At 47.7% G+C, this 12,992-nt stretch overlaps 2 protein-coding genes across 2 annotated transcripts in view; one reads left to right on the forward strand and one right to left on the reverse strand.

The window, feature by feature from the left end:
• Positions 1 to 8,530, forward strand: part of LOC146596358 (uncharacterized) — a 9,857-nt gene extending 1,327 nt beyond the window's left edge. Inside the window, exons 2-16 of the mRNA XM_085304076.1 lie at positions 22 to 163; positions 541 to 594; positions 1,241 to 1,291; positions 1,766 to 1,795; positions 2,196 to 2,252; positions 2,359 to 2,402; positions 2,541 to 2,590; positions 3,228 to 3,448; positions 3,545 to 3,798; positions 4,089 to 4,223; positions 4,444 to 4,582; positions 4,868 to 4,921; positions 5,028 to 5,111; positions 6,379 to 6,651; positions 7,441 to 8,530. Coding sequence (XP_085160202.1) covers positions 22 to 163; positions 541 to 594; positions 1,241 to 1,291; positions 1,766 to 1,795; positions 2,196 to 2,252; positions 2,359 to 2,402; positions 2,541 to 2,590; positions 3,228 to 3,448; positions 3,545 to 3,798; positions 4,089 to 4,223; positions 4,444 to 4,582; positions 4,868 to 4,921; positions 5,028 to 5,111; positions 6,379 to 6,651; positions 7,441 to 7,457 — 1,605 coding nt within the window. The 3' untranslated portion in view covers positions 7,458 to 8,530. The remainder of the gene's footprint in view (positions 1 to 21; positions 164 to 540; positions 595 to 1,240; positions 1,292 to 1,765; positions 1,796 to 2,195; positions 2,253 to 2,358; positions 2,403 to 2,540; positions 2,591 to 3,227; positions 3,449 to 3,544; positions 3,799 to 4,088; positions 4,224 to 4,443; positions 4,583 to 4,867; positions 4,922 to 5,027; positions 5,112 to 6,378; positions 6,652 to 7,440) is intronic.
• Positions 8,531 to 10,944: 2,414 nt separating this feature from the next.
• Positions 10,945 to 12,591, reverse strand: IL12A (interleukin 12A). The gene is made up of 4 exons (XM_085304087.1): positions 12,174 to 12,591; positions 12,032 to 12,073; positions 11,821 to 11,925; positions 10,945 to 11,287 (listed from the first exon to the last, which is right to left on the reverse strand). Exons 1-4 carry the CDS (start codon positions 12,285 to 12,287, stop codon positions 11,123 to 11,125), a joined length of 426 nt encoding a protein of 141 aa, XP_085160213.1. The 5' UTR covers positions 12,288 to 12,591; the 3' UTR covers positions 10,945 to 11,122.
• Positions 12,592 to 12,992: the final 401 nt, after the last annotated feature.

Consider the following 12,992-nt stretch of genomic DNA (forward strand, 5'->3'; position numbering starts at 1 on the left):
GCCGGGTGCCGGGTGCCGCAGAAGCGCCGCGGCGGCGGGGCCGCGCAGCCCGCGCAGCCCGCGCTGACGTTCCCTCGGAGCCCCCCGAGACCGGCCGGACGTGCTCACGAGTGTCCCGCTTTGTCTTCCAGCGGGACCGAAGCCCTCTCTGCCGGCGGAGCAGGTACGGGCGCGGGCTTCCTAGAAATCCCCTTTGCGCACCTGCGTGCTTTGAAGAGGCTCGTGCAGCGCTTGAGCATCGCACGGGAGAATTTCAGTCTTCTTGTGCTTTTTTAATTATTTCTATTTTTTTTGTTGCTTGTCCCTTTCGTGTTACGCGCGTAGTATAAAAATGCCAAGAGAAGAGTGAGTCCGCACCTGACTGCCTAATTTCTGCGCACCGGAGCTCAGGCGCGGACTGTACGGACGCCCGTTGGCCCGCTGCTTCCTCCGTGCTCGGCGGAGCACGTGCCGGGGCGGTCCTGGCTGCTGGGGTCGTAGGTACACAAAATTCTCCTTTTTCCCGTGGAAAACGCACCTGTACCCTCATCTGTGTTTCAGACGCAGATGCCTGCATCACCAACGGCGACGGGTCGGCTGACGAGCGTAAACCGGGTAAGCGACAGCCTGCGCTCAGCCCCAAAGCCCAGAAATGGGTCTTGGTGCAAAGAAATCGCTGTTTGCAGTAAGGCACTTCCAACGYTTCACTCTATTTCCTTTGAATGTGTGAATTTTGGTATTTTGCTCTTATGCAGCCTTTGCTGCACAGAATTTTCATAAAATTCTCCCCCTTTTTTTCACATTTTCATAAAATCCTGTGATTTTTTTCTTCCCCTCCCYTCCCCACCCCCCGTGGCATGAGCGAAGCCTGTTTTCCTGTGATCATAACCAGAAGGTGACGTTCCCATAACGGTTTGTTATTGCACAGCAATAAAATCCCAGTGAAGATAATGCCACCACACCTGCAGACGTTTGTTTTGCAAGGTGGTTTTCTCTTCAGTTTGCCTTTGCAAGAGCCATGTGCTGCTCCCCCTTACACCCCACGCGCTGTATTTCGGGGTGCTGAGCTGGGGTGAGCTGAGGGTGAAGGCAGGCACATAGTCCTGGGCTGTGCAGGGTTTTGTACTTCCCTCTTCTGTGCTTCTCCTTCCCTCTGTGTATCCAGCTGGCTGATCAATATAATGCATTTAAACTTCTACATATATCTTTGACTTACTGTTGTGAATCCTTCCCGTGACTGACGGGCTGTGGTTTTGCCCAGGAGAGGACAGTTCTGCCAGTGACTCCAGCAGCACCTCTGGAGATGAGTCAGGTGAGCAGTTACGATACTGTGTGCACATCTTCCCTCGTTTGAAAACAAACTCAACTTAAACCAGCGGTGTTTTACGGGAGGAGTCTCYCTGTTAACATACTGCTGGGTTAATTCCATGACCGCATATCGAAAAGAAAAATCATGCTTTGTGGGCTTGTTGTTTCCCTGGTCTCTGCTTTGAGCAGGGCAGGAATAGAGGAGCAGCAGCGAATGTTGCTTTAGCCTCCAGACACAATCCATGCAGCTGTTTTTATACAACAGTAGCTGTCCAAACACCATGAAGCTATAAATCTGCTCCAAAGTTGGCAGCAAAAGTGGCGAAACAGGATGGCCACGAAAAGAATTAAAGGAAGTGTTGCTGTTGCTGAAAAGCCTGCAGGTTTTTGCTTACATGTGTTACTCCTCCCCCAGCAATTTATTCTTGTTTCATACGATTATTTTTACTTAAATAATTAGAAAGTTTTTCCTCATCAGATACTGAGGAGTCGGACGTGAGAAAGTCAGGTGAGTATGCTTTTGTGTTTGCTTCTWTTACCTGCCTTTTAAGGCTTTAGAAGGACAAAGTGGGTAATGATAGTAGTAATAGATGATTCCTACCAGGATGTGCAAGCGTAGCGATACAGTGATTTAGTGCTGGCAAGGCGAGTGCATCTCTTTGGGTAAAAACACCGGAAAACCTAATCAGGAAAGCCCAGTGCATGTGCGGGAGTGTGTAGATGCATTTTGCAAATCTCCTGCAGTTTGGTCAGTCTTGTGCTCCAGCGCTGAGCTTGGTCCCTCGCAGTGTGAAGCCTGTGCCAGCACGTGCAAGCGCACGTGCTCCCAGGTCTGCAAAAGTCACAGATCAGGGCCCCCTTCAGAGGGGTGTGTTAGATACCTGCCTTATACATCTTCTTTTTTGTAGATGAAGAACAAGAAAAGAAAGAGTCACCACCACCACCACCACACTGCAATGAATCAGGTATTAACAGATTGCCAATTGTTTGTTTTTGTTTTGTTTTGTTTTGTTTTTTTTCCTGAGCATCCAATTTGATTTTAATGAGCCGATTTTGCTGTTTTCTCGTTAGGAGTGAACTCCATGCCGCCCTGTGAACACTGTGGAAATGAAAACGTATGTTAAAAAAAGAAACAAAATCACAGTTGTATGAGACAATCTGCAAATTGTAATTCTGTTCTCCTCACCTTTTTGAATMTCTCTCTCTCTCTCTCTCTCTCTTTTTTTTTTTTATTTTACCTACTTCTTATATAGGTCCAGAAGGAGCAGGTGACCCCGAGGAGACTTTCTGGAGAGCAGTACTTGTACGTTTTTTTTTTTTTTAATACAATAGATATACACDTGTGTTCACATCGAGATTCTTCTCCCTTCAGGTAGAGGAGGAAGAAGAGTAGTTTGCAGTGTGAATATGTTTGCAGTTATGATGGAGGACGCCCCCAAAATTGTTAAAAATGAGCAGCTTGTGTGTGCTGCCGATGCTGGCCCTGCTGCTGGTCCGAGGAGGCTCCGAGTGGGGTTTGCTGCGGTTGACGAAGCCGTGAGCAGCAGGCACGCTCCTCGGTGCTGCTTCGGTGGGGGCGCAGCACGCGGTGCCTGCTGGGCTCCCCAGGGACTCCCGTGCCGCGTCGCCTCGGCCGCGAGCGGGTGTTGTGCTGTGGTCCCGCTGCGCGGGCCGGGCGCCGCGCTCCGGGCACGGCTCTCCTTTATCGAGGTGAGGCTTTGTGCGAGAGCCGCCTCGCAGCCGCTGGGCGTGCGCCCGCGGGGTCCGAGGGGAAACCCTCCCTTGTTTTTTGCACAGACTTTTCCTGTGTGATCTGGAYGAGGTGTTGCACGCTTGCTGGCTGGGAAGGTTCTCCAAGCTGTCCATCCCTGGCAAAACATGTCTTGGGGATGTTCAGCACGCGCTGGCTCAGCTCGCTCTGCCGGTTGTGCCCGCTGCAGGCTGAAGCTGGAAGGCGAGGGCACTTACCAGTGCAGCGTCACCGGCCTCATCTTCGAGGTGACCGAGGCGGTGGCCGTCACCTACTCGGTGCTGTCGTGGAGCAAGTATGCGGCCTTGGTGGGAGACGCCTGGACGGTGGGCGGCCCGCTCTTCGACGTGGGCTGCGCCTCGGCCGCGGCGCTGAGGGCCATCAGCTTCCCCCACGCGCTGTGCCTGGGTGGTGAGTGCCACGCTGCTGTCCCGCCCTGCCCTGCCCCGTCCCTGCCCAGTGGCCCTGCGGCTGGATGCCTTCAGTTGGCCACCGTTGCCTTTGCAGACGGTACCACGCGCCCGGCCTTCAAGGTGCTGCACGTCCAGAAAGGAGGTGGCGCGGCGCTGGAGCCGCCGGCCGAGTACTCGCCGTCGCACGTGCGGTGGCTGGTGAGCTCGCTGTCCCCCGTGGGGCCCCTGCTGCGGGCCGAGGAGCCCCTGCTCTACCACGGCGCCGTGGTCCTCTACAAGGTGGTTGACAGCCACCCTTCCCTCTCCTTCCGCGTCTACGTGGCCACCAACAACGACTCCTTCATAAAGGTAGGGTTCCTCGCTGGGCGCCCCCAAAGCTCGTTCCCGAAGGAAGATCCCGAAGGAAGCGGTCGGCCAAGGCGGGAGGGGACGTTTGAGCAGTTGTAGCGCCTCGCCAAGGCGTCGGGTCGGGCGTCTGCAGCTCTCTGTAGCTTGCTGGTGCAGCGCGCCGTGGCCCATCCGCAAAGGTGTAGGAGAGAGGGAAGCAGCATCGAGGAATASCAGCACTGCCTGAATGCAGGTGTGAGCAGCTCCTGCGCTGAGACGAGCGACCCTTACGTGGTATTTTCAAATCTTAGGATATATCGAGGGCRGTGAAACATTCCAACAAGAAATTCATTAAAATCGACAAGCCCCCTGTCTGTCAAAAATTACTGCAGAAAGGAAAGAGATACCGCCTGGTTTGCGAGCCGGAAGCTGAGATCACTCCGGAGGTAAGGTCCTGGCGGGGCTGCCGCCYGGCGCGTCGCAGCTTCCCGCGCCCCAAAACCTTGGGGCGAAAGCTGGGCCCTGCTGGAGGTGATGGCAAAGCTCCGGGAGGTGGGAGTTTCGTTGCAGATGGTGCCAGCAGGCAATGCCTTCTTAAAAGGCATTCAGCTTTCTTAAAAATAAGCTGAAGTTAGCTTATTTTTAACGTCCTTACGTTTATTGCAGGAGATTGAGTTTGTGGATGGATCTCTCTTGAAGCTGAAAAGTTACATTGAGGTCTATTTGGAGAAGCCGGATGACTTCACCTTGTCCTTAGTCGAACTGGAGTCCGACGCGATCGTGTGGAAGGCGAAACTAAGGGAGAGTAAGCGTGGCGTGTTTCGGCTGCTGGCTTGTTCCCGCGGAAAACGGGGGTGATTTGGATGCGGCATGGGCTCGGATGCTGAGCTGGGTTTGATTGCACGGCGCGTGGGTTGCGGCATGCCGGATAAGGGGGGAGTGAAGCCCGTTGCAGAGCCTGGCAGTTAGGTCTCAGCGCAGCCACCAGCCGGGACCCGTCAGGCTTCTGCGCGGGAGAGCTGCTGGATTCGGGGCTCGGCAACGGGAGCTACTCCCTCACCTTCTGCTTTCCACAAAAAATGTTTGGCAGGTGACTGGATACATCACGAGCAGAACAGGAACGAGCAGAAGAGAAGCACAGTCAGTAAGTCACTTTGGAGATGCTCCGGAGTTTATTCCGGCGCATACTTAGCCCCTGTCCCAYGTATGTGACGTGGGAGCAGGAGCCGCAACTGTTCTTTCCTCCTCAGGTACCAAAAGACGTAAATCCACCCACAGCTTCTCTGAAGATGAAGAATACTACCAGAAAAAGTGGAAGGGCAGCAGTACTGCAGGTAGGGTGTTTACGGGTGGATTAAAATACCGGGTTAGGCTTTTCTTGTATACCGTGAATTAAACTTCCAGAACTAACTCACTTTTTTAATGACGGCCGTGAATGTGACCAGCAAATGCAAGGGGAGAGAGTGCTGCTGTGGTAGGTGCAGCTTGTGCATACCCCTCCTTGGGGTAGCAGTGTCTGCTAATGGCCTTTCCTCCAGGAAGCACGTGCGGAGGAGCAGCGGGGGCGTTGGATTTAYGAGGGTCAGCTACGATGGTAGTGTCTTCCTGGACTGGGAACTAATAGCTGCTTTTAAAAGTGGTTTTGACTATGCATCTCAAGTTTTTTTTTTCATTTGGGCTATCTCCTTAGCCATAACAGAGGCTGAATTTTTCTGGAAATAAAAAAATAAAAAGAAAGAAATCCGCTCCCATTTATTGTCCTGATGTTTGGAGATGCTGGTGTCCAGAGACATCAAGAGAAGACGCTTGGTGCCCTAGGATCTCTTGGCACCAGGCTGGTGCTCGCTGCTGCCCTGAGAGCTGGTGGGACTGGCTGGTGCCCACACTACCAGCCATTCTCCTCCTCCTTCCAAAGCTGCAGGCTTAGAGCTTTGCTAATAGTTACTTGGGCAAATTAAGGATAAAATAATTTTAGTTCCTTAGTATAATAATAGAAAAGCTTTATCTCGCAGTTTTACACCATATTTCAATTACAGTCTTACTTTTTCTGCCTCCAGTGCCTGTTCTTCATGGGCTTTCCTTTGGGGGGAAATACCTAATAGCATTTGAATCCTGGTCATTTTTTTGMAACCATTAATGGTTTTGCTTTTTGAGTCCGTTATGGGTTTGCATATCGGCAAAAGTAACGGAGCAGGGATTTGTGTGTAGGTGTGCGTTGCCACCAGAGGGAGGGCTTTCGCCAGGCAGAGCTCCGCTTTTCTCTCTGATGGACTGCTCAYATTGGGGCCAAACTTCAGCTTTTTRTTCTTCTTGAAACCTACGGTGGCTTCAATCTTTTCAGCAGTCTTGGGGCGATAGGTGTACTCAGCATGACCTTAACAAGACACATGCGGAAATCTCCGGGAGTTTTGTACGATAGCAAACCGAGGAGAGTAACCCGCCGCAGCATCGGCAAATAAAGAGAAAATCTGCTGTCCGAGCAATAAGGCCGCCTTCGCTGTGCGCCTCCTGGCAGCGCGCAACGCTTAACAGCATCCCTTAATTAAAAAGTGTGACGCGAAGAGCAATGCTGCTTCTGATTTTTGTCCTGTGTCGTTTCAGACGGCGTTAAAGCGAAAAGCTTACTGACTGACCAGCAACTGATGGCGATYGCCAAGAGGTTTGGCAGAGAGTGGAAAGAAATTGCCATCGAGTGTCTTCAGCTAGAAATGAAAGACATTCATCAGATTCAGGCGAAGGAGGAGGAAGTCAACATTCATAAATTTCTGATGTTAAGCAAGTGGAGGGACAGAGAGCAGAGCAATGGAACGGCACAAAGTCTCTACAACAGTCTCAAAGATAAGGTGTCGTACGACGTASTTGAAGTACTAGAAGGTACCAGTCAAACTTGTATTACATTTACTTAATTATATCATTATGTTTCAGACGTATTTTAAAGGATTCTCATCAGAGAATTTATTAAATACGTAGCATAAATACGTAGCACATGTTTTACTTGCAAGTTAAAGTTAAGTCCACTCTGGAGAATTAATAATTGTTTTCTTTCATGTGGCATTTTTGTACTTCTCTTCAGAAGCTGATATAAAATGGAAAATATTTTTGTACTCACTACATTTAGAAAACTGACACATGAACTGTCTGCTGCAAACCAACCAGTGTTACATACCCAAGCAAGTCTTGTGGGTTTTCTTGTTTGTTTTGTTATTGTTATTAGGGAGCCCAAAGCAGACAGGTATGTGTTTTTACTCTTTGTATTTTAGTAGCACAGAAGTAACACTGTCCCCCGACAATTTAAAGGCTCGATCCTGCAGACTCGTCCCATGCGCTTCCCTGCGGCACGAGGGCAGTCCCACTGATGTCCGTGGGACTCCTCGTGTCCATCGATGGTGCGCGTAGAAAAGGCGCTCTGYGGTGCAAGAGCTCAACCAGCTGCGGAGAACCTTTCTCAGGAACTAAAAATAATGGTTTTTGAAGCAGACACAACCTCTGTTCTTTCTTAACTCTCCCAAAAGGCAACCTGGCTCCCAAGGAGGGAACAATTGCTTGTGTTCCCCCACTCACCTGGTCCTTAGAAACACATACCTGTACATTTATTATTCGACATCAGCGACTTCTAGAGATGAAGTAATACATATATATGCATGTGTKTGTTCATTTCCTCAGGCTTTTTGGCTCAGTGACAAATTTGTGGAGCAGCAGCTAAAAGGAGACAACTCAGGAACATTCCTCAGCCAAATGGTTCAACTTTTTGAGCTGTCTGCCAGGGATTTCGGTGTGTTTCTGTTATGAAGATACAAGCCCTAATCAATCAGTGGAAAGTTTAGGCAAAATCTTCGAAAGATGTGGGTATGAAATTTTACACTGATGTAAGTGAATTGAATGTTTTTTCAGGAGTAATTACTCATCTGTTTAGATACCAGTCATCGCAACTGCCTCGTCAAGATAGAAGTGCCAGTCTCGGTGAATGTGAAACTTAAAACTTCCACTGAATTTCGTTTCAGTGGAGCTGATCCTAAAAGACATGAGCACTCAGCAAAATCGGTTTACCTTTTTTCTACATGGGATTTTTATCTTGGAGCAGCTTTATTTGAATCAGGGAAACACAGAAGGAGAAAAGTTTTACAGAAGCTTTCATCACCTTAAAAAAAAAAAAAACTAAATTGCTGAAATCATGAGGTATATTGTATTTCTCACAGATGCCTAAGATCAGGGGAGAAGATTCTCAAACTTGTGCATTAATTCATTTACATAATCACTGTATATAGTCCTATACATTCAAGCTGTGTTGGGCTCTGGGTCTGTTTTCTAACAAATTGAAGACTAGTTTCACAGTAGCACTAATATTAGCTATGGGCAGCTTTGGGTTTTTTTTTCTTTTTTTTTGTGTAGCAAGGTCTTTTTTCTGTATAGTCTGGCAGTTTTTGTGAGATAAATTTGTATGTTGTATATTTTTTTTTACAATCTTTTTATACTTTTTTACTTGATTAATTTTAACTTGAATAGAATTAGATGCCTAAACTAGGGAAAGTCAAAATACACAAAAAGGTGGTTACTCTCTAGGCAATACATGTCCTACAGAATTTTTAAAGATCTTCAAGCAATGTTATTTGCAGAAGAGAGCAGCTACCTTAGAAGGGAAATTGTCTTGTTTTAAAGACACCTGTGCTGCTCTTGCTCGTCTTGCTCTGTGTATGTTTATGAAAGAAAAAGCATACTTTGAGAAATAAGAATTAAAAAGGCCCCATTTATACTATTTGTGTGAGAGTTGCAGATTTTTATTTTGATTTCCTGACAAACGGCAATTCTAGCGCCGTTGCTCAGTCGTTCTGCGCCGGCGGCGTGATTAGACTGTTCTCCCTGCGAACGTCGGGTAGCAGAGGACGGTTTGGACCCACGGCTCCACGCGGAGGAGCGGAGAGTCGCCTCGTGCCGCGCCGCTGTGCTCTTCTGCGCCCTTTCCCGGCGGGCTTTCCCCGTGGCCGTTTCCATGTACCTCCCCTGGCTGCTGGTAAAGCTGCAGTTTTTATTTCAGACTGGCTGAGGGTTGTATTTCCATGCCATTGAACACCCAAGAGCCCGTAATTCCACGTGTACGCCAGCCAGTACCTAGCCAGTAATAATAAAAACATAGATATCTTTCTTTTTTCCCTGCTAGGGAATAAGGCTGTTTAACTCATGAAAGAGAGCACTGAGACAATCATTTTCCAAAATGTTACTATTGTTTTACTGCTAGTAAACAATTCTACTGAGAGAATATGCCAAACTACAACACAAAATGCTTTTCTTGGAGAATATTACGCCTTGCATTCTTAAGCTTACTACTTGCTTTCTAAATTATCCACGACTGTGAGAGAGCCCCCCTGCAACACGGGGGCAAATCCCTGGGTTTAGAAGGCAGGTATGCGGGCCTGAGCTTCATTACAGAGATGGTAAGGACCTGACTCTTTAGGTCTTTAGACTCTTCCAAAAGTGTGGGTTTTTTGTTTAACTAGTAAGAAAGAAGGGATTCAACATGAAGCTTTTCTTGTGTAATTCATAATAAAGAGAAATTTGCAACCATAACTCAGCAAAAACTTTGATATTTTTCACAAAACAAACTAATGTTTTGACACTTACCCTCTGGCGTCTGTTTCAGGCTGTGCAAGTCCCATTAAAGAAAAGGGGAGAATGGTTAGAAACGGGTTTTATCAAGACAGTTATTTAACCCAGGTATTACTCAGGTATCACCTTGCCCATTGYAAACACTATTAAAGTTTTTCTTTTGTAGTGGCGGCTTGGTACTTGGAATGGGGCTGCCGCGTTGCGGTTGCGGTATGCCTGCCCTTGCGCAGCCCACACGCCAGCCAACGCTCCCGCGCTGCAAATACCACCATTCATGTACACACCGCGGTGATTTATCAGAAACTTGCTAAATGCTTAAAAAAAACCATTTTTGCTGAACATGCAACTTCAACGGGTTCGCAAGAGCTAAGCGAGCCTTTCCCTGCACGGGCCGTGCCCGAAGGWGGGATCGGGATGGCTGTTTCACGCGTGCTTCTGGCTCACCAGAGGGAACAGGAGCCAGGCTTCCGAAAGCAGAGGTAAGTTGCGGCTTTTCTTTAACAAACAAACACCCTAAGTCAAATTCAACTCATAATTCTGGCGTGGCTCAAGCCAAAAAAAAAAAGATTGAGAGACTTTAAAATTRATTTTGCTTTCTAATGTAATTTGAACATAATTGATTTGCTTTCTTTGAAAGCCTTTGCTTTCAAAAATCCGCGGCCAGCAGAAGAGGTGAGCCTGGAGGAAGGGTGTTGCGGGAGAGACGCAAGGGCCTAGTGACGGTGGCAGCGCAGCTCCTGGGGAGTCAAAAGGGCAGAGAGCGAGCAAGGGAACAGAGCTGAAGAAAAAGATCGCTAAAGCGAACTATGAGTGGGAAGCGGAAATAACACGGCAGCTGGCTGRGCAAAACAGATAGTTGCAAAATTCATTGCTTAGAGGCCGTCAGACAGATTTTGTAGAGTGGATTCCTTCTTCCGCCCCCGCTCTTTTTAGACTTGCTTAAGCATTGTAGGGAGGAATTTGGAAAATAATGACACAGTTATCCTCGGTGACCTTAAAAGCCATGTGTAAAATCCTTGCTCCGCTGAAACAGAACAGCTTAGCCATTGATTTCCGTGAGGGCAGGATTTCACCCATGAACTGTATAACAGACTGAAATTTGCTATAAACAAGAAGGAAATTGAGCAGGTTATCTTTACGGCCCACTATGACAGAAAATCCCCCAAACCACATCTGATGTAACTAAGAAGAAAATAAGGTTTTTTATTAATACCAGACCTGAGTGTTACCACAGTATATTGCTTGCATGCAAGCAATATTAGAAGTATTTTAAAAGTATGGTCATGTTGATTTGTGTTATAGCATGAATAAGAAGGAAAACAAAATCAAAGTTTTAATAAATACTTTAAATTTTATTAGGCAATAAAAATGAATAAGGAATATCATTACAAATATAAAACAGAAATAGTATAAATAAGTTCATATAAGTTAAAACAGAAGATTGAATAAATAAAACTAAGAAAAAAATACAGTTGAGTGTTTGAGACCATGTTTGAGAACATTTTTGTAAAACATAGCTTATTTTCTATAAYTTCAAAGTTGAATGTAATAGCTTAAAAAGCTTTGACTGTAGTTCACTAAAACATGATTCAATTTGTAAGAAATTCTGTAAAATACTATGTGCTTAATTTCTTAAAAAGTCCCCAAATACGTTGCAAAATATTAACCCTACTATGTTTTTTTCTTCCAGCACGCCAAACCACTCAGAACACTTTAGGTATAAATTTGAGTAAGAGCTGAGTGCTTACAGCGAGCTTTCCAGAGAAGTCAAGTAGTTCATCATCCTGTTTATGGTCACAGTGCGGATTCGGAAAGCATGAAGAACGCTGCATAGTCTCATTCTGTCTTTAAAAGTCGATCCTGCGTTCGACGATGGCTGCAGCACGCTCGTGCTGCTGTTCCTCAGAGCCTGAGGAGAGGCAAGCGCGTTAGAAAGTGTAATCAAAAAGTAACTAAATCAAAAATGTCACCTCTATTCCCTGATCTCACTAATAATATTTAGCGAAGTTTAGTGTGCCCTATTTCATATTCAGTATGCCAGGACAATGTATTTCGGTATTTGGAAAAGAAATGGAGCTACGTAGGCTTTTACTCTTTTTTCTGATTTTTTTTCCTGAAACTCTATAGAAATTTGCAGAAAATCCAGCATCTCCTCACAAGGGTTGAGCAGTTTGAAAGAATGAAGACTCCTAAAAGTTGTAAATTTGAATATTGATGTGTTGACCATACCAGCAAGACAAAAATATCAAATGAGATGCATCATAATTCGTAAGAATCAAGTACTTACTACTAGAATCTTAAGGAAAAAAAGCTGAGACAAGTTTTTAAATAATCACACTTCAGAGTTCATTATTTGACTAACTGCAGAATAGAACACGTTGGATAAACATCTCTGCTTTAAAACAGAAATTACAAAGGAAAAGAGAAGACAGAAATACCTACTTTCATCATCTCATCTATGGTTGTCAACACATTTTGATCACTGAAATTCTTCAGCTCTGCCCTATAGGCCTTCAGGTCTTCATAGATACCGTGCAGGCATTTACTCTGTAAAAGTCAGAATTATTTAGAAATGCTCAAATACGTTGCTAAAGGCTTCATGAACGTACAGCCATCAAAACAAGCGGTTCTTCAGGGATATAAATGCATTTACCGCATTAAAAGTAGATCTTTCCAGCACTGGACAGTTTCCAGTCTGCAAACCAAAGAAGAAATGATACATGATCATTGGTGGAAGTGTGATGAATTATATGGCTGTTCCATATAAATACGATGCTGAAAAATTTTTTTTATACCCCTGAATCCTCAGATGTACAAGCTTTTATCGTGTTGATCTGGTTCTTAGTGATATCTTCAAGATCAAGCTCTTCAAGGGTGCAGTCAAATCCTAGTGTGTTAAACGCCTGCATTACGAAGGAAAAGGGAACGGGTTAGGTCCAAGCTGCGGCTCCTCGGCGCCGTTTCCACGCAGACCTTCACCCCGCCGCGGCTGCGAAGCGTTTCTTGGAAAAGGCGGAGGGGGGGAGCAAAAGCAGCAGCTAGCACCTGCACGGACGCTAGCGGCGCTCACGGCCCCGCTGCCAGCGCGGGAACGGCAGTTTTCTTCAGCGGATCCCTTGCACTAAAGCGGCAGCGAAGAATTTTAGCAAAACACTGCGAAGGGAGGTTAAAGAACTTTAGCAAAATAGAGCAAAATGAGGCCAAAGCGAGCGCCCCGGCACCACCCCGCAGGAGCAGCCCCCCGGCGCCTGCTCGCGCGGCGCGGCGCGGCGCCCACCTGGAGCTGGCGCAGGGAGGCGCCGAGCGCCGCCAGCAGCGGAGCCCGCACTCCGGGAGGCGGCGGGCGGGCCGCGGGCGGGCGGGCGGCGGCAGCGCCAGCGCCAGGCACAGCGCCAGGCACAGCGCCCACAGCCCGCCCGGGCGGCCGCTGCCGCCGCGCTTCGCCATGGCGCTGCCGAGGGGAGCCCCGAGGTGCTGCCGGCGCCGCGGCCGCCGCCTTTTATAGCGGCGGTGGGCGGCGGAGGAGTTTCCCTCTTCTGCTTTTCTCTACATCAGCGGCTCGGCCGGAGCTGAAACCCGCGGGGCGGCCAGCGCGCCCGGCGGGAATCCCGCCC

This window comes from Rhea americana, unplaced genomic scaffold (genome assembly GCF_003343005.1).
Source record: "Rhea americana isolate MKP2758 unplaced genomic scaffold, rheAme1 scaffold_202, whole genome shotgun sequence".
Taxonomy (NCBI): Eukaryota; Metazoa; Chordata; class Aves; order Rheiformes; family Rheidae; genus Rhea; species Rhea americana.